The sequence below is a fragment of the Chelonoidis abingdonii genome, chromosome 2, assembly GCF_003597395.2.
Source record: "Chelonoidis abingdonii isolate Lonesome George chromosome 2, CheloAbing_2.0, whole genome shotgun sequence".
Classification (NCBI taxonomy): Eukaryota; Metazoa; Chordata; order Testudines; family Testudinidae; genus Chelonoidis; species Chelonoidis abingdonii.
In genome coordinates this window covers 139,897,201-139,922,147 of record NC_133770.1, presented here as the reverse complement: position 1 = coordinate 139,922,147, position 24,947 = coordinate 139,897,201, and the positions used below count along the sequence as shown (strand labels likewise).

The following is a 24,947-nucleotide window of genomic DNA, read 5'->3' as shown; positions in this document are numbered from 1 at the left end:
CTGGTAGAGGACCCGAGGTTGAGGAAGACACATACCACCCATAGGGGTGAGAGGGGAATTTTTTTTTTTTTTATATACACACAGAGTACCCTCATTTGATTTTGATTGGGCAGAACTGGACTATTAAAAGGATTGAACTGGTATTTTCTCCCAAAGTAACGTGTTTTGTAGAATAGCAGAAACACATTTGAGCAAATTCCTGACATCTAGGTTTCTGTTTCTGTTCCATATTTTACAGGGGACTCACATGAACTTTGCTAGTGTTGAAGAAGTCCTTTAATTTAAACATAAAACAGAATTTCTCAATAGCCTTACGCTGTATTGAGAGATTCAGCAAAAGAGCAGTTTTGAAATCCAGTGATACCCCACTTGTGATACGTGTGTAATAACATAGCAGTAAGTAACTTGGGTTTTCTTTTGGTCTGGTCTACACTACAAGGTTAGGTCGATGTAAGCTGTCTTGCATCAACCCAGCTGTGGAAGTGTCTTCACTTAAATTTGGCTCCCACCACTTTAAGTGCCTCTCTATGCCTATTTAGTAACACTGCCATAGAGTCAATGTTGATGTAGTTATGCTTATGCCAACTGTTATTGGCTTTCAGGAGCTGTCCTACAGTGTCCCACACTGACAATACAACTGATACAAGCACTGCTGGTAAGGAGGTGCAATGCTGACACAAAAAGCCAAGTGTGCACACACACAAGTGATTTAATAACTGCAGTGATTCTGTGCCGAAGTCAGGTTGACATAATTTTGAATTGCAGACATGGCCTAAATAAGATATTGATACACTCCTATGGGAGGCACAAGGCTGTGTTCCTTCAATAAGAGAAGTTACTCCTGGGGGAATTCTGTACCACTGTTCATGTGCAGAATTCATGTCCCCCATAGTTTTTTTTCCTCAGCAGAAAATATATTCTGCTGTAGAGGCACTGCAGTTACGCCTTTCACCCTCCAGGGAATCCTGTGGCACCAGAACCGAGGGCTGCAAGCTCACCGGCCATATCAATCAATCAGCAGCTGATAGAGAGGAGAGGCTGAATTTCTCATAGCGCCCTGTCTGCAGGGCCAGGTGAGGAGGCATGAGATATAGGGGGCAAGGTAAGGGGGAGACAGAGTGGGGCACACACGGCTGCTGGGTGGGTCACACAGACTGGGGTTTAGAAGGGCTAGTAGAGGGACTAACTGGGATGGGGGATGAATGGGGGGGTGCATTGCCACATGGAGATGAGGGGTGGCTGAGTGGGGGTGCAGGGATACATAAGGACAGGGGCAGATGTGCCTGACTGAATAGGAAAGGCTATGGGTCTGCATGGGAGAAGCTCCTCAACTCCTTAACAATCCCCCAATCCCTCATCCCACTAAAAAAAAGTCCCGAACTTCTCCCACTCACACCCAACAACCCTCCAGGTTCACTCCCAGGTTCCCAGCAATTATTTCCTTCCTCTGTTACCCTTACTCCCCCCAGCCTTTGCACTGCTTCTAAGGGGCGCTGGAAATACATTTCTGTATTGTAGTTTAAAATAATTATTACTCAGAGTTCTGTATTAATATGCCTAGTAAAGAATCTATGTTAAAAAACATTTCCTGAATTTTTTTTGTTGTCTATTTTGTTAGACATTTTGAAACTGGCATGACCCTATTGTGTTATTTTGACAAAATATGAAGAATTTTACAGAATTTTAAAATACTGTGCTCAGAATTTTTAGGCACAGAATTTTTATTTTTTTGGGCAAAGAATTCCCCTAGGAGCAGAGAACTGCACCAGTAGTCTACTACCACAGGAATGACTTAGGGATTGTCTAGACGAACAGCAAGCTGAGGTGTAATTCTACAGTGCATTAATATGCCGTGCACTTATGGTCCTTGCAGACCTTGCTACCGTGCATTAGAAGTTCCCTAATGCACAGTGACTTACTCCTGCTTTGAAGCACACAAGGGAACTTTTAGTGTGCAGTAGCAAGGTTCACATGGGCAGTTAGTGTGCAACATACTACTGTGCTGTAGATTTACACCCCAGTTTGCTGCATACTCACTAGTCCTTCTCCTGATTAGAACATCACTTATCCATTTACATCTTACACTGAAGCTATTTAAATAAATGGCTATTGGAAACAGAGTTGTTTTTGCAAGGTCTCCAAGATAAAAATGTTACTGATACCAATTGTAAACTGGAATAATCCACCAATACGAAACTTCCCAACACATACTATATACGAGATTCTGCCTCCGAGGCTGGATTAGAGCTCAGCAGTTCCTTGCACCCAGTGCTGTGGTCACCCCAAATCTCTTCTCCAAGCCTGCCTGAAGACATCACCACAGTCAAGGTGAGGGCTGAATCTTCTGCAATCTATGGAAATGGGTGCAACGCTCAGGCTTCTAACAAAACACTCATGATGCCTTGAGATGCCCAAGGAACTTGGTGATTCTCCACCCAGATGGGTGAGCTGCATGAGACGCATCTGGGCAGACAGCAAATGGCAAGTCATGTGAGAACCTTTAAGTTGTGACATATGGACTTTTCTATAAGACTGTGCACTGAGCAGGTTTGAAGCCTATGTATAAATAAAGGAACCCTCAACAAGGGTGGCTTCTCGCTGAGTGTTTGTGGAGTGATTGGTGGGACCTGCAGCGGCACATTGCTAGTGCAAGGGAGCACCTGGAGGCCTTGACCCCTCAGAGCCAGAAAGGGAATACAAAGGAAACTACCATAAAACTGATAAGTGTCAGAACTCCCCACAGTGGCCATCATCTTCACAATCAACTCTGCTAGCACTAGAAAAATCTATAGACTACTGGGTTCTATTAGGCACTAAATATCCCCCTCCTCCTCTCAAGAACATAAAGAGGAGTGTGCCTGCAACTGTGTTTTATTGCTGGTGGGTAGTGAGAAATGAATTCTTGTCACAGTCCACATCAGATCAGCCACAAAAAAATATTAGGTGGTGTCCTTTCCACAAACACAGCCTTCTCGCTGTTCTATTTAGCTTTTCATACCACACGCATCACTGTGATAACAAAGCACCTTCCAAAATTAGAAGTATTCTGGGTGACTGATGACTGAGTACACTTTTTTCTCCATTCCTCTACACCGGTATGTGTGCGCACATTTTTGGCATTTAAAAAAAATGGCACGCACAGGCAAACAAAGTCAGAAAACCAAGTTCTGTATTTTCATCAGAAAGTGATGAGGTCCGTATATTTAGATCCTACACAATGTACATCAGATCCCCTCTAACACCTGCTACTGAGAGCACAATTATTCCTTTACATCAAATCATAGAGGTCTGGGCTCAGGACCTGAAGATCCAGAGTTCAAACTTTGCTGACCACTAATGTTTGGCTGGGAATGAGGTGGTATCTTTATAGTTGCACAATGCACACCTCCTGTTTTTCCAGGTGAATTGAATAAACCATTAAAAAAACCCACAAAATGTCCTTGAACAGAGGTTTTACAGTATAAAACTATTTCTCTGTCAGTTACATGATCTGATGCGCAATGAACACAAGTATTCCATCTTTTAGTCATTTTTCAGTCACTTGGATGAATTGTCTCACACATTGGCAGGTTTGAAGGTTGAGAGAGCTATGAATGCAAAGACTCTAGGGAAATGGGGGCCAGAGTACTTGAACGCAGTTTGTAGCTTCAGTTCCCTTGGAACCAAGGAAATAGCCATCTTTACTAGGGGCACATACCCCTCCTTACCCCCAGTGAGTATTCGCTTTCTTTACTGAAGACATGAGTAGTTTTCAATCTCATTTTATGATATGGGAAGTGTTTGTTATAAGGGAAAACTGTTAACAATAAGAAAGTTAAGGAAAAATTAATAACATTGCCTAATTATACCAAATTTCTTTATATGTACACGTGAGGATAGTTAAACTTCCATTCCAGCCATCTGGAACGTGAATGATAAACCAATCATACGTTAGCAAAAAGGTTGCTAAAGAAGGTCAGATGCTGATTTTTTTTCAAGTCACATTTAATATATTTTAACTCAGACTCAGTAACTGATTTAGTTGAATCCCCAGGAAATTTATTTTTACCAACAGATAATGTGCTTAAATTTGGAAGAAGTCATACAAAACAAAGCAGCTGAATCCCTGCTTTAAGTAAAAAACTAAACCCAGTCTTATTATAGACACAGTATTGCACGTTGGTAATATTACATGGGGGGTGGACATGCACACATGCTTGTATAAATGCAGCTGAACTGAATTTAACCCCTCTGTTAAGAATAGAACAGAATTAGAAGAGTTATGTAATATTTATTATGTTGGTTGCCTGTTAAAATCCTGATACCAAGTATAGTAAATTACACCATTTGAATAAGGTTCAGAAAAATAGTGAAACATTTCCTATAATGCTTTATAGGACAAGACCCACCCTTCCCCCGCACCTCAACACCACTATGAGATCCCCAATTTCAGGGAAAAAAAATTGCTATCAGCATATATCAAGTGGGAAAAAAGGAAAATGTTGTTAATACCAGATGCAAAACCAAGATCTGCCAGTAGCATTGTAATTAAACAGCTATTCCATTTTCAGAACCTTGTCTTTACACAATAGACCAGAAATGTCAATTTGCATTGGTAAAATAAGCACAATTTTTTTTAATACGAAGTCTGATAAAACTCCTACTAACAAAGCTTTCTTCCCTTGTTCTGTGAGAAACATCATAAGTGATAATTGCTTCCTCAGTATCAGAAGGTAATGGTGATGGGTATGGGAGAGGATGGTATCAATAATTGTATTATTCACCATATGGTAAAAATAGTGTTCAGTTTAAATTGTTCAGGTCTTGGCTTTTATATGGAAACAGGCATACACACCGAGACTGAGACTAGAGTCAAAAGGTCACACAACAGTTTTTGCCGTATTTTGGCCCAATACTTTCAGGAAATCCTTTGCTACTCAGCTGCCTTATATGAGTCAAAAATGTCTTCTCCCCCCCAGAGGCCTTTTAGAAAAAATAAAATTGTGAGTAGCAGAGTAGCCTTTTCATTGTAAAAATATCCCACTCTCCCAAGCTGTCTAAAATTGTAGTGTTTAACACACTCCAGCTGCTGTTTGACATACTGCCACCATATCTTCATCAACGACTTCGATGTTGGCATAGAAAGTACGCTTATTCAGTTTGCAGACGATACCAAACTGGGAGGGATTGCAACTGCTTTGGAGGACAGGGTCAAAATTCAAAATGATCTGGACAAATTGGAGAAATGGTCTGAGGTAAACCGGATGAAGTTCAATAAAGACAAATGCAAAGTGCTCCACTTAGGAAGGAACAATCAGTTTCACACATACAGAATGGGAAGAGACTGTCTAGGAAGGAGTATGGCAGAAAGAGATCTAGGGGTCATAGTGGACCACAGGCTAAATATGAGTCAACAGTGTGATACTGTTGCAAAAAAAGCAAACGTGATTCTGGGATTCATTAACAGGTGTGTTGTAAACAAGACACAAGAAGTCATTCTTCCGCTCTACTCTGCGCTGGTTAGGCCTCAACTGGAGTATTGTGTCCAGTTCTGGGCACCGCATTTCAAGAAAGATGTGGAGAAATTGGAGAGGGTCCAGAGAAGAGCAACAAGAATGATTAAAGGTCTTGAGAACATGACCTATGAAGGAAGGCTGAAAGAATTGGCTTTATTTAGTTTGGAAAAGAGAAGACTGAGAGGGGACATGATAGCAGTTTTCAGGTATCTAAAAGGGTGTCATCAGGAGGAGGGAGAAAACTTGTTCACCTTAGCCTCTAATGATAGAACAAGAAGCAATGGGCTTAAACTGCAGCAAGGGAGATTTAGGTTGGACATTAGGAAAAAGTTCCTAACTGTCAGGGTAGTTAAACACTGGAATAAATTGCCTAGGGAGGTTGTGGAATCTCCATCTCTGGAGATATTTAAGAGTAGGTTAGATAAATGTCTATCAGGGATGGTCTAGACAGTATTTGGTCCTGCCATGAGGGCAGGGGACTGGACTCGATGACCTCTCGAGTCCCTTCCAGTCCTAGAGTCTATGAATCATATCTGTACCCAGGATTCTGTTTGTTGAGAATTTAAAGTATATTTTTGCTTTATTGCAAAAAGGATAACACATGCAATTATATTTTTCTTCTAGGGATTCCTACAAATGAGGGTAAATTTCAGTTTGTGAATCCATTCATAATCTAATCTCCTTCCAGAATGGTACACCAGCAAAGACCAGCACAGGCTCAAATCCACTTCCAATCAAGCAAGGAAAAAACACAAGAGAACGTTTCAAACACTAATATGTGAGTATCATTATGTACCACAGAAAATGTAAACATTCTCTAAGCACTTACCCTTAGCAACTACTATAAATACATTCTTTTGTAAAACAAACAGAAAATCTTCCTGAAATTTCAGTCATTGCCATTATTATTTTATTTTACAGCAGAACCTTAAAGATATGAACACCAGAATTATGGACTTACTGGTCAACGGGACACCTTGTGGAACCAATCAGCCGGTTTCAGCCCCAGCTCTCCCCTCGTAGCTAAACCCCGAGCCCCAGTGCCCCCCACTCTGGCTGAAGCTGGGAATGGAGCCATGGGGGAGCCCAAAGCCCCAACAACCCTGCAGGGCCAAAGCTGGGAACAGAGTCGTGGAGCTGAAGCCCCGAGCTCCAATGCTCCCCACAGGTCTAAAGCCCTGAGCCCTGGTGCTCTCGCGGGGCAGAAGCCCTGAGCCCCCACCCATAGCCCTGTGCCCCAAGGGTCAGAAGTCCTGACTTATCCTCCCCCCCATCCAGAGCCCTCCCCCTCTCTCCCACCCTGCAGCCCTCCCCTACCTTCCACCCACTCCCGTGGTTGACGTCCATAACATCTGTGTTGTTCAGAGTTACAGAACATTTAAGAGTTACGGACAACCTCCATTCCCAAGGTTCTACTTCCCCATTCCGAGATGTTACACTCCAATCATATGCAAAGAAATAGGATTTATGTGAACTCCTGTAAATCTATTATTTCAAGGAAGGTTATTATTTATAGAGGATCTATCTGTTGCTGAGGTTTATGGTGAGTCAGCCTGATGCTGCTCAGGGTTGTTTTGTCCAGTCTCTGTTTCCAAAACATACAACTTTCGACAGTGGTGTGCTAAATCCAAATTGGCAGAGTAAAGGACTATTGAATCTATATTTTAATCCTGAATGCCTTCCCATACTTAATCTTAGCCAAAAAGAGGAGTAATATGAATTCCTTACCTTCTTCAATAAAGTGCCTCTTGATTTGCCTGGATAACTGGGACTTATATCAGGGAAAATTAAAATGTTACTCTCCTAAAAATAATCGTTTTGCCCTCTGACCTGCTTACTGTTCCATCCTGTTTGCCAATATCACACAGCAGGAATCCTAAAATAGCTTTGTTCTCTCTCCTTTGAAGATGCATAGCTATTAGGGACTGATGAGGCTAATCCACACCAGTATCTCCCAAGCTGTCAGCCATTCTATAGACACTAAGGATATGTCTGCACTGCAGTAAAATACCTGTGGCTGGCCCATGCCAGCTGACTCAGGCTCAGGCTGAAGGATTATAAAACTGAAGTGTAGACGTTCAGGCTTGGGCTGGAGTCCAGGCTCTGAGACCCTCCCCCACTTTCTGGGTTTCTGAGCCTGGGGTCCAGCCCAAGCCCAAACATCTACACTGCAATTTTTAGCCCTGTGAACCTGAGTCAGCTGACCAAAGGCCAGCCATGACTGCGCAACGCATCTTTTAGTGCAGCGTAGACGTACACGTAGTCTAGAGTGTGAACTGTACTGCATTCTGCAGTAAACGCTGCCGCCACTGGGGAGTCCTGGCAGAGTTGAAGCTGCACCAGTCCCGAGTCGCTGCAGGAACAGGCTGGCAGACAGCAGAATGTTCACAGAAAGGGATATTATGGCCTCTGTCTGAGCCAGGGGCAAAGGGCTGTGCGTGGTGCTGCTGAGTAAATAAATTACAGTGTCTAGAGCATCACAGGTAGTTGCCTGTGTCCTGATCTCTTCTCAGCTGGGCACAGTGTTATAACAAGAGCAATATACATACAACATAACTAGGACAGGAAACACCTTTTCTCATGTTTGTTTGTACAGTTCCTAACACAAAGGAGTCCTCCTGCTCAGGGCTGTCCCTACGGGTGTGTGGTGCCCGGGGTGGAAATGACGAATTCGGCACTTCCAGACTGACCATGCTGGCAGGGGAGGCGGTGACTCCCCAAACAGCCAGGTGTGGCCCCGCCCACACTCCACCCCCCCCAGGGCGGTGCTGCTACGCTCCTGGGGGCTGGGGCCATGCTGCCCGCCTTCCCCGGACTGGGGAGGCCGCAGCAGCAGCGCCATGTGCTCTCCCTCGGGTGGAAGGGGCAGGATTGGGGGCTAGCCTCCCCCACCAGTGGGTCACGTGCTGCCCATGCACGCTGGCCAATCATGCTGGCCCACGGGGCCCCCCAAAGCACAAGGCCAGGAGCAGTCACCCTGATTCACCACACCCTCGGAAACAGCTCTGCTCCTGCTACATGACCGCGGTCCACAGGCATTATCATCATAAAAATTATAATCATGGACATGAGCACCAGAAGGTCAAGATGTACAAGAAAACATGAGTACTTGTAACCCAAATAAGGGATGTATTCAAAGGAATCAATCACTGAACAATCAGAACAGAAAATAAAGGTACATACGATAGAACGGACTGTGACCTGTATGAGAAAATAAACCATCTGTCAGAGTACCCCATCAGCGCTCTCAGGAGAAAGAACTAAGAGCAGATCTTGTATGGTTTTTGGCAAGTCACCTAATCTCTGTGCTGTTCATCAGTTTATTCATTTGTAAACAACCATTTACAGGCTTTAGGACTACGGAGCCTTGTGGTTGAAGTGTGACAGCTGAAAGGACAGGACACAACACAACAAGAACTGCTGACTAGCAAGCACACTATTATCTTCAGGGCAATATTCATATATTCACAAGCTCAGCACACCCCACACATCCAATAAATAAAAGATTACAACCAGGAACCTCAACCCTAACCTAACCAATGACAGAAGCCGCATTATACAGAACCAAGCCTGCTTCCTATCAATAACTACTAGTTTCTTAGAAACAGCATGCTGACTACCTGGCACCTACTGACAGTGAATTGTTCTGAAAGCCCAACAGTTTTTACACAATTAGTGATATCAATACAATTCTGGTTATTTTTGTCTTCATCTGCTGGTACACGGAAGCACCTACCTTTGCCTGTGCCAGTGTAGGAAATCAATTCATTTGACAGTCTAGCTTTACAGCTGTCAATTTAAAGGCACACATGTAAACAGTACCAGAGACCGCAGCTCTTTAGAATAGTGATTTTATTCACCATATTTTGCATTTTGGAAAGCACCATGTAAAGTTTTAGAAGAACGTAACTAGTAATCAGCAATAATATCTGGCCTCGGGCCTGTCAAAGTCCTGCCTTCTTATTGTTTGGTATGTGAAAAAGTGCGATTCCACAGGTGGAATTCCATCAGTTTGGAAATTTTACTTTGTGTGATTTAGTCTTAAGTGGAACACAGGATCTGGTCCAAGAGAGAACATAGCTGTACCTCTCCTAAAAGAGCAACTATAATGTAATTAAATGTAACATTCTTCTAGAGGGAAAATGTCAAAGTCACCACCACAGTAGCATTTATTTTCAAAAAGGGGAACCACACAAAAATGAAGATGTTAGTTAAATACAAATTTAAAGCAATGATCAAATGAGTGAAATGCCTGTAAACTGCATGGAGACTATTTAAAACACTATAATACAGGCTCAAACTAAATGTATACCCCAAATTAAAAAACAAAACAGTAAGAAGACCAACAAATTTCTACTAGGGCGTTGATAGAGGGAGTTTGGGAACAAATTAATAAATTATGCAGTAATAAGTCACCAGGACCTGATGGTATTGACCCAAGAGCTGTGAAGAAACTCAAATATGAAATTTCAAAACAGCGATATGTAACCTATCACTTAAATCAGCCTCTGTACCAGATGACTGGAGGGCACCCAATGTATCGCTGATTTTTAATAAAGGCTCCAGGCAAATCTGGCAACCACAAGATGGTAAGCCTAACTTCAATACTGGGAAAACTGGTTAAAACTATCTTAAAGAACAAAAGTATCAGATAGGTAGATGAACACAACATGTTGGAGAAGAGTCTACATAGCTGTTGTAAAGGGGTATCATGCCTCACCAATCTATTAGAATTCTTTGAGTAAGTCAACAAGGATGACAAGGGTGATCCAGTCAATATAATGTACATGGATTTTCAAAACACCTTTGACAAGGTCCCTCACCAAAGGCTCTTAAACAAACTCAGCAGTCATGGGATAAGAGGGAAGGTCTTCTCATGGACAGTTAACTGGTTAAAAAAATAAGAAACAAAGGATCAAAATAAATGGTCAGTTTTCACAATGGAAAGAGGTAATTAACACACTTCCCTCCAATCCCCAGATCTGTACTTGGGCCTGTGCTGTTCAACATATTCATAAATGATATGGAAAAAGGGGTGAAGAGTGAGGTGGCAAAAATTTGCAGATGATAGAAAAATTATTCAAGCTGGTTAAATCCAAAGCTGACTGCAAAGAGTTACAAAGGGATCTCATTAAACTGAGTGACAAAATGGAAGATAAAATTCAAGGTCAATAAGTGCAAAGTAATGCACACTGGAAAACATAATCCCAACTATACATACAAAATGAAGGTGTCTAAATTAGCTCTTACCACCCATGAAAGAGATCTCGGCATCATCATGGATAGCTCCCTGAAAACATTGGCTCAATGTGCAGCAGCAGTCAAAAAAGCTAACAGTGTTAGGAACCATTAGGAAATGGATAGCTAATAAGGCAGTAAATATCATAATGCCACTATATCAATCAATCACACCTCGAATATTACGTGCAATTCTGGTTGCCCCATCTCCAAAAATATATATATTAGAATTGGCAAAAGTGCAGAGAAGGGCCACAAAAATGATTAGGGGGATGGAACAACTACTATATGAAGAGAAGTTAAAAAGACTGTTCCGCTTAGAAAAGAGACAACTAAGGGAGTCCTAAGACATTACTCATTGTGAATAAGGTTGGCAGGAGCTGGCCCTATCTATTTTGATGACTGAGAAAAGCAAGTTTTTAAATTTTTATTCTTGTTAGCATTGCAGAGGGGAAAAAATATCAGTGAGGCAGCTGGATTTGATTAGTGTTGTCTCTTCAACTCTAGAGGGACATCATTAACTTGAAATCTAGTCAATTTAAAAAATAGTTAAAAGTAGTGGCAGATACAACAGCTCCACATGAGCTCTTCTCCCAGTTTTTGGTGAGCTGCGACTACATTTTTCTGTTTTTCTCCCCCAGTCATGCGAAAGATCCACACCAATAAAAAGGTGAACTGACTTAACAATAGCAGGGAAATTGAAATTGACTATAAACAAAGCACTGTCTGATGCAGAAAATAAACAAACTGAAATAAATGTTCTCTTCCCATTCTCTTAGTCGCTCTTATTAGAAGTAATGCCAAAAAGTACGGGAAGAATAAATATTTCATCTTTGTGATTTAAGTTGATGGTGTTCCTTTAACTCCTGACTAAAATAGTTTGTACATTGGAATTTGTTATTATTACTAGTATACATTTGGCATCACCACTGGTATCTGGACACCTTGCAAGGATTAAACAGAGACATTCAAGATCTCCATAAAAAGAAGCCAAAAGACCACGGTCCCCTGCTGCCTCTGCAGCTTTACCAAGCAGCTTAGAAATCAAGACTTAATCAGTTGGGAAGCCCTGGAAAAAAGAACTGAATCTTGCAACTCCATCTGCAATGGATTCTAATTAAGTTTCACTCTGGATACCAAGCTGATTTTGCAGGGCTGGCAGTTTGGGGAATGGGGGGTGTCTTTTTACTTGTAAACTAAGGATATTTAGTATGAAATAACAGAGTGAATAATTCTGGAATACTGCATGCAGTATTTACAGAATCATTTTTCAGAGCTGAACTGCACTTTAAAGCATCAACCCTATCTGGAGTTAACTATTTTTGAAAACCCAGGCTTTGATGAACATGTCACACTTAGAAAGAATTAAAGACAAACAGGAAGTGACAAGAAATGAAAACAGAACTAAAGGGCATTAAACAAAGCACACAGCAAACAGGAATAACAATAAAAGGCCTCTACATGCATGGGCTTGCTTAAACCTTAAAATTTCCACGCCAGCTGTTGTAACCTTCCCTCAGCCCAGCTATCACCATCTCTGGCTGAGAGAAGCAGATTAATCTGCTCACAGCATCTGGGTTTCTTGCCCGCCTGTTAGCTTTCGCTGATACCTTGGGCAGTCACTGGCCACTCACTCCACCCCTGTTTACCTTTTGTAGGATCTCTGAGGTTTCTAATTCCTTGGACCGTATGGTCTGCCTTGGGAACAGTAAACAATTCTAGCTCAGAAAGCAACAGACACTGGTTACTCCCCATCTGATAACTTTGCCATTGTTTCATTTCCTTTGGGTTTCCCCCGTTACAGCCTCCTTTGATTTAACTCCCAGCATTCAGGCAGATTAATATCAAAGAGATTATAAAATATCATGCGCCCCCTTGGTTAAGAAATACCACATAACTCCATAATTCTCCACAGCTCCTCGTTTATTTCAGCATCTCGTTTCAAAAATCCCCCATCTTTAGTCCCCTCCATGGACTGGACTCCTCCTATTTGGAACAGCCCCTCTCTCCTCCTACTGCCCCACAGCCCCTTCACCCTGTAGATTTGCCTCTTGTTTTCAAATCTCAGCAAAAACCATCTCTTTTCTCCCTTGTCTGCATCTGTTTCCCATTGCTTATTGCTGCACGGCAAGATTGTGTGTGATTTTAACTGGTTTTATCTTAACACTGCATTAACAAAAGTTACTCTGTCCAATTATAAGTAGATGTGTAAATATGTATATGTAAAATTAAACATAGTAGCACGAACTGACTCTCAGAAGCCCATGAAGGATGGTGGGAGAAGATCATTTATAGCCATTTTGCACCAGATTTAAACTCTTTGTTCTTAGCCATGGGAAAATATATACTGGGCTTCATTGTAACGAAAAGAATTAGTTAATAATGGCTTATTATGGTACCTTTCTGGAAAGTGTCATGTTGTCAAGTCTGACATCAAGTGCTGTAAGAATGCACATAAAACTGTATCTGCCGAGCATGGAACCCCAGCAACGATATTTGTGAGCAAAGGTCCTTATTATTCCATACATGGGTGAAAAGCAGCTTCATCAGCGTTGGAGCACAATTAATCCATTGTGTATCAGGTAAATGACAAAGCCAAAAGAGAGATGCAGATTGCCAAGAGAGTGCTGGAAAATGTGTCAGACAGTAGCTCAGCTGAATGTTTTGTTTTATTGGCTTATTATAGCTCAGTTAGAATTCAGATTATGTTCTTCAGGAAACAGTTACAAAGGTATTAGAGAAGCTCCACAATTAATGTGTCTCGTTAAAGCACCTTCTCACACTGCTTTTAGAGCTATAGAATTATAACCAGGCATGGCTTAAAACTGTAAGCTCAAGAAATACAGACTTCTAAAAAATAATGCATTTAAAAAATAAAATGATTATATATAGTTATAACCTTTGTGCAAGGCTAGCAGATCTCTCAAGTCCCAACACACTTGATATTTTATCATGATTGTTAATGCAGAGCATTGTGTCCAGGGCCAGCTCTAGGCACCAGCACTCCAAGCACGTGCTTGGGGCAGCACTTTCCAAGAGGCAGCACTGCGGCTCTTTTTTTTGTTGTTGTTGTTTGGGGCGCAAAAAGCCGGGAGCCGGCCCTGCAGAGGTGAGCTGTGGCAGTGGGGGATGCGGGAAGGGCCGCAGGAAGTAACCCTGGTGAGGGGCGCAGAGGAACTGCTCCCGCCCCAACTCACCTCCGTTCCACTGCCACCTGCTCCCCTGAGCACCGCCACTCTGCTTCTCCCCCCTCCCTCTCAGGCTTGCCACGTGAATCAGCTGTTTTACGGCAAGCCGGGAGGGAGGGGGGAGAAGCAGAGCGGCGGCGGTGCACTCAGGGAGCAGGCAGAGCAGAGGTGAGCTGTGGAGGTGGGGGGCGCAGGGAGGGCCACAGGAAGTAATCCGGGGGAAGAGGGGGGCAGAGGAACTGCTCTCCCCGCCAGCTCACCTCCGCCTCCTCCCCTGACCACACCACCGCTCCGCTTCTCCCCGCTCCCTCCCAGGGGAAACAGCCAAAACAGCTTCTCCCCGCTCCCTCCCAGGGGAAACCAGCCAAAACAGCTGATTCGTGTGGCAAGCCTGGGAGAGAGGGGTAGAAGGGGAAACGCAAAACGCCCAGGGGAGGAAGTGGGGCCGGGGATTTGGGGAAGGGGTTGGAATGGGGTGGGGAAGGGGCAGAGTTGTAGCGCAGTTGGTGGGGGCACGGGAAAAAGTTTTTGCTTGGAGCAGCAAAAAACTTGGAGCTGGCCCTGTTTGTGTCACTGCATAATATCATTTGCACAGTCCACTCCCCCAATTCACCTACTAATAAAATTATCTTAGTCACTGACAACACACAACAGAATATGTATACTGTATACATGATGGTGCAGTACAATAAGAAGTTTGAATGGCCACATTACTCACAACTGCCAAATCACAACTCATCAAATAAACTTCTTTACAATTCTTTTGAGAGGTTTTTTTGTTTTCAACAAAAATGTATTGGCATCATCTTTTGTATTCTCTCCTCCTGAAAGCTTGGCTCCATTAGTACCGTGGTTCCAGTCACTCAGGGCTAAGACCAAGGGGACATCTAAACTATATTTCAGACAATTTAAGGCCCAATATTTTTGAACCTGCCAGGCCTAAAAGCAAGTGCTGGTTCCATCAGAAAGCTGCAAGTCTCCCCTTTCTGTTTGTAATGACATCCCTGGCCGGTAATCTTTGGGGACTGAACCTGATGCCTCACTCTAAAAATCATGAACCTTTGCTCAGGACCGAAAAGAGGTTTGAGGGGGAGGGCACGGGGCAAAAATCTGAAATAGAGACCCCCCCACATCCTTCCAAAAAAAAAAAAAAAAAAGTACCATGGAGATGGAAGAGTTTAAGAAGTTAAAGGAACAGAGGGTTAGGGAGGGTCCAGGCCTCTGCAGTTGCTGTCCTCCTGACAGACGAGGGGGAGTCTGCCCTGCATGTGTCCAGGAGGGGCAGGGAGTGTGCTCAGCGAGTCTCCTAGGTCCCGGTGCAACAATGCCAAGGGTAGCCATAGTGGAATTTGGACTCAGCCAGAGCAAGCGAGTTGCTCTCCGCACTACTGATGGCAGACACTGGTGCTGTGTGACCCTGTGCCCTACGTCGCAATGGCTGTCACTCAGATTTGGCCAGGCCACCCCTCCATTATTTTGGGCACCCTCTAAAATGGGAAGCCCTGGGCAAACTGCCCCTGCTGGGAGCCCTGCCAAAGGACCAGGTCCATTAGCTCAGGGCAGCAGCAGACTCACATCTCGGATCCACTCACTAGAAGGGGTCAAGGAGCCATTCTATTACACATTTTGTCTGGCCAGGGAAGCTCATCCAACAGGTTGAAAAAAAATCATATCCCAAGAGTTACACAGTGGTCAAAATAAAATAAATTTAAAAGAGTGGTTTGAGATAGAGATTTGGAATGTTAAAAATAATGCCGTGCGGCAGCGGGAGGGATAGCTCAGTGGTTTGAGCATTGACCTGCTAAACCCAGGGTTGTGAGTTCAATCCTTGAGAGGGCCATTTAGGGATCTGGGGCAAAAATCCATCTGGGGATTGGTCCTGCTTTGAGCAGGGGGTTGGACTAGATAACCTCCTGAGGTCCCTTCCAACCCTGATATTCTATGATAAAGATGGATTTGCAGACACAGGGCAGGTGCCAATACATAATGAATTTCAAAGGACCCTGCAATTCTTCTTCTCCCCAAGAGGAGGGTCCTGCTACTGAAGACTTAACCTAGGGCCTCTTTGTAGTAAAAACACTTGTTACCATTGTTTAAATTTACAATGCCTAAAGCAGTGGTCACTTTTTGAATCTAAAGGCAACCCAGGATCTACCCCACCCCTTCCCCAAAGCCCTGCCCACTCCATTCCCCCTCTCTCCATTGCTCACTCTCCCTGACTCTCACTCACTTTCACCAGGCTGGGACAGAGGGTTGGGGTTCAAGAGAGGGTGCAGGTTCTGGACTTGGGCCGAGAGGTTTTCAGTGTGAGAGGAGGCTCTCGGCTGAGCCTGGGGCAAGGGGTTGGGGTGTAGGAGGAGTGCAAGCTCTAGGAGGGAGTTTGGATGCAAGAGGGGGCTCCAGGCGGGGGCACAGTGTTGGGGTGTGGGAAGGGGTGCAGGCTCTGGGAGGGAGTTTGGGTGCAGGGGCGGCTCCAGGCTGGGGCAGAGTGTTGGGATACAAGAGGGGTATGAGGTGCTGGCTCTGGGGAGGGGGTCAGGGCTGGGGCTTGGGGTGCAGGAAGGAGTTCAGGGTGCAGAAGGGGGAATGAGATGCTGGCTGCAGAAGGGGGCTCAGAGTGGAGCCTGGGGTGAAGGGGGTATAGCGTGCTGGCTCCGGGAGCAGGCTCAGAGATGAGGTGCAGCCTCGTGCCAGGCAACACTTACCTCTAGCGATTCCTGGTCGGCGGTGGGCGCAACGAGGCTAAGACAGGCTCCCTGCCTACCTCAGCCCTACACTACTCCCGAAAGGGGCCAACACGCCCCTGTGGTCCCTGAGGGGAAACTGGGGGGCATGTGGCTCCACGTGCTGTCCCTCTCTGCAAGCACTGCTCCTGCAGCTCTCCCAGCCAATGGGAGCTGCAGTGTATGCAAGCAGGAGCAGAGTGGGGAGGGAAACCCCTGCCCCCCCCCAGTGGGGGACCGTACTGGCTACTTCTAGGAGTGCCATGGGGCCGGGGAAGGCAGGGAGTCTACCTTAGCAGCAGCCACACTGCAGCACCAGAGATTGCGATCAACCAGTTAGTGACCACTGGCCTAAAGTTAGGCACCCAAATTCATCTTAAGGCAATTATAGAGGCCTGACTTTTAGAGGTGCTGATCATGCAGATTTGTCATTGAAGTCTATGGAATATTTGGGTGTTCAAAACCTCTGAAAAATCAGACCATTTATTTGCTTAATTAAGGAATTAGTTGCCTAGTTTTAGGCATTCAACTTTGAAAATACTGACCATAATTTCTAGCGTTTTTCCTCTCCTCCCCCAACAAGAAAACCAAAACAAAAAATAAAGTGACATACCCTCTTACGTATAGTGGATTCCTACAGGTTGTGGGGGGGGAGTGGGTCAAGCAATATTTTGCATGTTGGTTATTCAAATTGGCTTCTTCATGGTGCCTCTAAACTACAAGCATCTTTTGTACATCTCTATTTTAAGGCATATTTAAATTCTCAGTCTAAACATTAGCTGTTGTTAATTACAGACCTCAACTTAGGTCCTGAGAGACAAGCTCCAGAGATTTAAAAACAGTTTTTAGAGCCCAAGTATAGAAATTACCAGTTTTAATTGTTCACACGTTATTCTTGATTCAATATACTGAGAAATGTGAAAACAGCAGTCCCTGGGGCTAAGGTAAAATAGTCATTATATTTTCAAGTATCAGCAATTGAGAGAATTACAATAACCACATTGTACTGACTGATTGAATTGCCTGAGAATTACTTCCCTTTAACTTCCAGAAGTTAAAACTGAAAGCAAGGTAGGAGCAATTTTCACATTTCAATCAGTGAGCAAACGTTTAGTTGGTCAGCAAGAGAGAAAGAGTCCAGGCTCAGTCAGTATGGCAAGACAGATGGATCAGTCGTAATTATTAAACCAGACATTTACTCTAATGCTGTATTGCTACAGCAGAAAGACAAAGTGAAAATATATGGTTTCTGGAACATAAGACATCAGTCAATATAGGCACAAAGCTGTGTAAACACTGAGTCACTGTGACTATGAGATGTAGCTCCAATCACCTGGGAGGAGACTAAGGGGAACATGTCCATCTTTGGACTGCTCTGGTGATGTCCTCCTCAGAGTGACTTTGGAAGTCAAGCACTCCTTCCTCCTTTCCCCCTGTGATGGAAGTGGAGGGCACTCAACACCATGCAGGTTTGGACACTTATCTGGGCTATAGGCAGCAAGTTATATGGGCCCGTGGGGCCCGTGCTCCACCAATATTCAGAAACATGGGCCCGGCTCCACCAATGTATGAATTTATATTTTCAGAGCCATCCCGTCCATAGGACAACCACCCCAGGCGCCGCACTTTGGGGGGCCCCACACTTCAGGGGGATGCAGGGTCCAGGGGGGCTGAAGGGTTAGCAGGGGGCTTGGCACCAGCAAGCAACCCAGCCCCAGCCCATTCCACCCCACCACTTTCCACCCATGCTCTGCCTCTTCCTGCCTCTGCTCTGCCCCTTCCCCCCCATTCCACTTCTTCCCCCACCCTGCCTCTTTCTGGCTTCCACCCCCTCCCCTGAGCAATGCCAGGAGCTGGCAGGGCAGGCTGGGGTCAAACCGCTTGCTACTGCCGGTGCCCAGCCCCCTGCTAATCTCCCAGGCTGCCCTGGACCCCACGCCTCCTGAAGCATGGGGCCCAGGGCAGTTGCCCAGGTCCATCTTATGGACAAGACAGCTCTGCTTGGACCCATTCTGGCTGGGCACCACCAAAAATTATACAAACCTGGTGCTCATGACCTGGGCATCTAAAAGCCAACCACCTCAGCGTCCTCAAAATGTAACAGTCAAGGTTTAAAATCTCTTCCCCCCCAACTGTGCCTTAAAAACATGCACACACACACACACACACCCTTGGAACCTTACAATATTTACAAGGAACTGTTTTCGCCCAAAATCTCTGGCCTCAGTCAAATCCATGTGCTGTCTCTATTAAACGGTTCCAGCAGTATTTTGTGTTTTTTGTTTCTTAAACAGAGACCACAATTGGAAGAAAGCTGAGCATTATTAAGTCTCTCTTAAATCTCTGTAGACACTTCAAGTATTTATAGTCTTTGCCAAAGAGCCTTCAAATAACTGAGCATAAAAAGATCTATGAATATAATCTCCTATCAACAGTTCCCCAAACTGTTGGCAGTAGAGGTGGAGTCACTATATTACACAAATGCATGGGCCAAAATGGAGAAAGCCCTTTGCCCTTATCTTTTGCCTGGGGTGTGTTGTGGGCAATGTGGCATCACCCTCTGGCACCTCCCATAACGGTAGGTAGGTGAGGCTTACAGAAAACGCCCCTGGGACCGGAAGCCAAATTCCACCCCCGGTTTGTGCCAAGAATGATGGAAAGGGGAAGGACCCGATCCCGATCCCTCTCCCCCTGCCCTGCAAGGTCCACACTCCACTCCCAGGCGCTCCACACAGCCCGTTGCGGCTTCCCTGTTTCCTGCCCCGTCCAACCCATGCTAGAAAACCAGCCTCCCCAGGGCTAGTTCTGGGCGCAGGGGGCAGCCACCGATCCTGCGTGGGAGGGAGAAAGGGAGGGAAAACGTCCCACCCCAAGCCCCGGTGTCGTCCCTGCGAGCCCGAGAGCGGATCCTCCGGCGCCTGCCACACGCCAGCGACCTGCAGGGGCGGCCGGTGTAGCGCGGGCAGGAGGCGCTGGGCGGGGCGCGGAGGGAGGGGAAGGATCTCCGGGGAATGCCAGGCTGGGGATCCCCGCGCCGGGCCCTGCAAGGAGCCCCCACCCCGGAGCAGCCTCCGGAGCCGCGAAGCGCCAGCGGTCACTGAGGAGCCTCTCACCTGCGGGGCCGCCGCTGCTCCCGGGAGTGCGGCGCAGCGGGCGGGGAGCCGCGGGGCGGAGCCCTGGGAGCAGGCGGTGCCGCGCCTCTGGGGAGGAGCCGGAGCCGGTGCTGCTCCCACACCCGGGAGTGGGCTCGGGGTCCGCTCTACCGTGGGGCTGTGCCGCGTGCGCCTCCCGGGGGGGCCTCCCCCTCTCTTGGGGGGTGGGAAGGGCGCCCCCAGCCGGGTGGGCAGGCACAGCAGGAGCTCGTGGTGTCTCTAGAGCGGAGAGAATTCATGGCAGAGGAGCTCAGCAGGCAAAGTGGAGGACTTTGGGGTACCAGCACAGCACCCGACGTTTTTAGCTGCCGGTGCCGCCCTGTGGACACAGCTGTTGGGACATGTGCCCCTGCCAGAGGCTCCAGGGGGGCTGCACTCCGCAGACATTTCTGTAGGTGCACTGGGCTGGTCAGTACCCTAATGGTGCAGCTGGTGTGCACAGAGAAGCCCCAACGTTAATATACAGATCCAACCAACATGGTAGGAAATTAACAGGGCCCTCAGATCGCTTGTTGGGGAGACTAGCGCTTGTCTCAAAACTTTTGATGGATCACAACATTATGATAGGCAGGTTTGACCCAAATTCAGAATAAGTGCTCCCTCACTTCTCCCCATCAATCCATCAGCCTCCCCTGTTAACCAAATAGACAAATAAACTATTTAAAACATATTCCATGTTAGAGGACAGGCTGAGACCTTTTATTTATTTATTTTTTAAACAAGCATTTCCCTTAAAATCTGAAGACTCATACAGTTTAGGACCAGAAAGGACTAGCAGATCTGCGTACGACAGCCCACCAAACCCCAACACTATACACATACACCCCCAAAATTGAAATTAGTCCAAAGTATTACAGTTCACAGGAGACTAAACTATTATGTGCCCCAGGCAGAGAATAGGAAGAATCACCACAATGGAAGGGAACTGATCAAGTGACCTATAGCCAATTAATCCCAGCAATTGACCCACACTCCATGCTTCAGAGAAAGACAAAACAACCTCTTCAAAGGTGTCTGCCAATCTGACCAGGGAGGAAATTCCCTCCCAACCCCCTACATATGTGATCAGTTAGACCCTGAGCATGTGAGCAAGAACCAGCCAGTTACGCACGTGAGAAAAAGAATGCTCAGTATCATCATAGAGCTCTGTCTCACCCTGTCCAGTGTCCCTATCTCCAGCTGTAGCCATCTCAGATGCTTCAGAGGAAGGACATCCCCCAGAAAACATGGAGAGGAGGATTTTTCCTAACCCCTGCAGGTAACTGTCTGAAACATAAGGAAGACCAAAATAAAAACAAAAAACAACCACCTGGTAACAAACAGACTGGGTTTTTAAGGAGATCCAGTACTGGCAACTTGTCTGTTTTGAAAAATTGAGTTAAAGGCATCCTATACATTCCCCTGAATCCTCTTGCTAATTTGTTATTTTATGGTCGCACTTATCTTATTGTTTAAAAATGGTTTTAATTCTCTCACTACAAAAAACAAGAGAGAACAAATTGACCGCATACTGAACAGTCAAACTGAGAAAGAGAATCCCACCCTACTTATCACTTTCAGTTCTCAGCAAATTAGGTATTATTTGTCACAGTAGTGGGTAAAACATTTGCAGTTAGAAGTGCAAATTTAAAGTTGGTTACCCTTTCAGGAGCAAGTTAGTGATATTTCACCTGCTTCTGTTCAGTGGCATAGATGTCTGTTCTCCCTCCTCCAAAGGTTTAGCAACTAGAGATACGTTCATTTTAAGGGCCTGTTTACACTGTGAAAGTGACACAGTTGGGAACAATTAGTTTGCTTCATCCTCTGGATGGGGCCGGTTTATCAGTTTTTGTTTTTAAAATGTTATAAAATGCCAACAGGATGTCAGTCTAAAACATCAGCATGTGACTTCTTCAGCTTACCATCAGCAAGTGCCTGCTGATGTATTTCAGCAGCACTATGCACCCTTCTTATCTGCACCCTCCGTCTTCTTTTCAAAATGTTAAGAAACAAAGTAAGAAACTGATGCAACAGATTAAAATATGGGAATTCTGGGATCCAACCCTAATGCATGAGTGTCAAATGTACCCTTGAATCCAGAGTAGTCCCAACTGATACACTAGGAAGTAAATTTGCATCTTGTTTCTCAGTAATTTCAAAGGAAACAACAAGGGTAAAACATCTCTGGTTTAAAAAGGCCATCAAATATCACTTAGACCCAGTAAAAAAATCAGATCTGAATTAAAATATTTCAGTGCTGTGATTAGTGGAGGACAGCATCTATTTCCACATGTTGCCTATGTCTCTGAATTTGAAGATCCCATTTGTGACGGACATTGTTAACGAACACGTGGGAAGGTGAGATGTAATGCTCCTGGAGTTGTTCACTAGATATCCATTTTTTAAGGCTCATGTCACTGAGATTTGTTCTGGAGCTACAAGGTAGTGTCCTGTCCTACAGTTATCAGCAGACAAGGTCACCATGGTACCTGATGCTCTGTGCTTCAATTTCCCCTCATCTAGCTCCAGGTATTTCAATCTCCTACTCTTGGATACGGCAATTCAAGTGTTGTTTCATAGTTTAGCCCTCCAGCCAAATGCTGCTTCCTTTTTAGGAGGTAAACAACATTTAGCAAAACAAACTGGCATCCAGCAACCTCACGTTGACTCCAGGCTCAGTTGTCCTTCTACCTCTTTGTGGCAGGGGATTTTCATACTACCTCCTTCCTGGTGGCCCTACAGAGGAACCCAGACCCTTCATTACTCTGGTTTCCCATCCAGGGACCCTGTAGCAAGCAGCCCAAGTCCACCTACTCAGACCTCTTGCTTCTCCTTCTGGGATAATTTCCTACCTATGTCTCTGTCTGGGTCTTTTCCATAGCCCCTTCCTAGGTTCTCTCTCTAGGCTTTTTCACTGGGCCCCTTGTGGAGAGCCTCTAACACCAACTGCTACTCTGAAATCTACCACCACCTGACACTCATCTGGCTCTGTTGTAGAGCATCTTTCTCCCTGTCGGTCTCTGACACTGTATCACCTGCCTGCTCTTTACCAGTCTCTCTGTGTACCAAGCTAAGCATGCTCTTACAGGAAGCCTCACCACTGCTCACCTAGTTAACTAAGCATGGCTGATGCTGAGCCCAGCTCCCTTAAAAGGACCAGTCCACCCTGTGCCTGTTGATATACTAAGCTCAGGATGTTACAGAATTCATTATTAACTGAGGGTTTGGAGTAAAAGTTATCCATTGTAGGGCTAATCAAAGGAAGGCAGTCTAGATCAAAAGTAAGATCACCTGAGACAAAAACAGAGTAGATTCTTCCCAACCAGACAATAATTTCTGCTGTTGATGGGTTGGGGTGGAAACATACCACTGAACTGTGCTGTTAACAAGGAAACTTGTCTGAAAGGTAATTTCATCTCAAAACAAGCCTGGGAAACTACACAGGGAACTAATGAAGAAATCAATTAAACCCTGGCAGAGCCAAGCTCCATCACAGCCCCTAGGTATAAAATATTTTCACTGTAACTAATGTTTACCTAAAAGATACATGTGATCTCCATGAAGACACAAGGAAAATTCTGCAAAGGCTATCCCCTGAGAATGGCTGAAGTTTGACACTGTTTCCCACATTTTCTATTGCAGACATTTTTTGCATGCCACTGTACCACACTGAGACACACTCTGGGGTTTTAGTGACTTTGCTGCCAATAAACAGGATCTATCATCCTGCTGCTGGGGTTTCCAGAGGATATTGTGGGTATCTGTAAGCAAGTTGAAATTTCAGCTTAGTGTGTATCCCTCCAGAGCCTCAAGTCCTTGACCAGACATGTACTGAGTTATACCAAGATCAGCACTTTTAGGACACTTAGACAACTCTACATGCAGATTGTGGGATGCTGCTACATGAAAAGATTGCCTGTTCTATTTTGTGAGGGAACTTACATACACTTTTGGATAGGTAAAGCACATCATTATAGAAAGTGTCCCAAGGACACCTCTTCTCCAAGGCACAGTCATCACATGGATTGCCTTCTCTTATTCATGATCACACAACATCCCCGTGGCAACTACAGCAGTTGCTTAAATGGGAAGTTATATTATGCAAGTATTAAGGTATTTTAATCATCTTTACTGCCATAGATATACTGCGTCCTTTTTAAAATAATTAATTTCACGTCTATTTTTGTCCTTTATTACATTTCCCACTCCCATCTGTTGGAAAGCCAGCATCGTAACTGCATTAACTCAAGAAAAAGACGTGGGGAGCTCTGTGGAAACAGTGGGAAACATCTATTTCCTGACAACTAATAACCTGCTGGGTTTAAGGATCTTAGCTTTTGCTTCAGTCTTTCAGTTTCTCCAGCCCATCATTAACAGCCAAGGAATGCTTTCCCTATTGGTCATTGTTGGTTACATTTGAAATGCAACATGTAATCAAACCAATGCATATAAACAGTGCCTATGAGGACATCATCCTGAACACCAAGAACTTTCTCTAATTGTTCACAGTGAGTCTGGATGGGACTCCAGCACTTAGAACTCAGTTCCACAAACTCACCAATGCTTTTTTTTGATGATTGGTCAACTCTGTTTCTTTTTACAGGCTCAGTGAGTTGTTCTCTATTCTTGCTTGCTCCTCTGTCCAGGCGTCTCAGCATCTTCTCTCTTGGGGCTCCTTCCAACTAGATTTTTTCCCCCAAATTGTTTTGTCAGTTGTAAAAAAACAGTCTTTACAGACTCAGCTCGTCTTTACAGATCAACAAACTGTGAAAGGATCAGACTTCCTGTTTCACTTCCGTTAAGCTTTTCAAAGTTTCACAGGCAGCGTATGCTTCTCCATGCATAAGCCACAAGAAAAAAAAACAATGAAGCATATTTATAGAGGCCAAATTGGTTACTTCCCTGTGTATCTTCCATATTCCTTGGAGACTACAGGACAGGGATTTTCAAACTGTGGTCCATCAACCATGGCGGCCCAAGGGGGTTGTGTCAGAAGATCACAGAATCATATGGCACTGGCTGCTCCTCCTTTCCAACTACTAAATCACATTAAAAAGCTAAAAAATATATAAATACTTCCTTAATATTATCTACCCATGCAAAAAATTGGTTTAGTTTCTTCAGGAACCTGACGTGATTGTCCGTGGGAAGGGAAGTAACTTACAGAACTAC

At 44.9% G+C, this 24,947-nt stretch overlaps 1 protein-coding gene across 1 annotated transcript in view; it reads right to left on the bottom strand.

The window, feature by feature from the left end:
• The window catches only part of OTULINL (OTU deubiquitinase with linear linkage specificity like), a 48,558-nt gene extending 24,062 nt beyond the window's left edge, over positions 1 to 24,496 (bottom strand). The window contains exon 1 of the mRNA XM_032790864.2: positions 24,334 to 24,496. Coding sequence (XP_032646755.1) covers positions 24,334 to 24,433 — 100 coding nt within the window. The 5' untranslated portion in view covers positions 24,434 to 24,496. The remainder of the gene's footprint in view (positions 1 to 24,333) is intronic.
• Between the last annotated feature and the right edge of the window lie 451 nt (positions 24,497 to 24,947).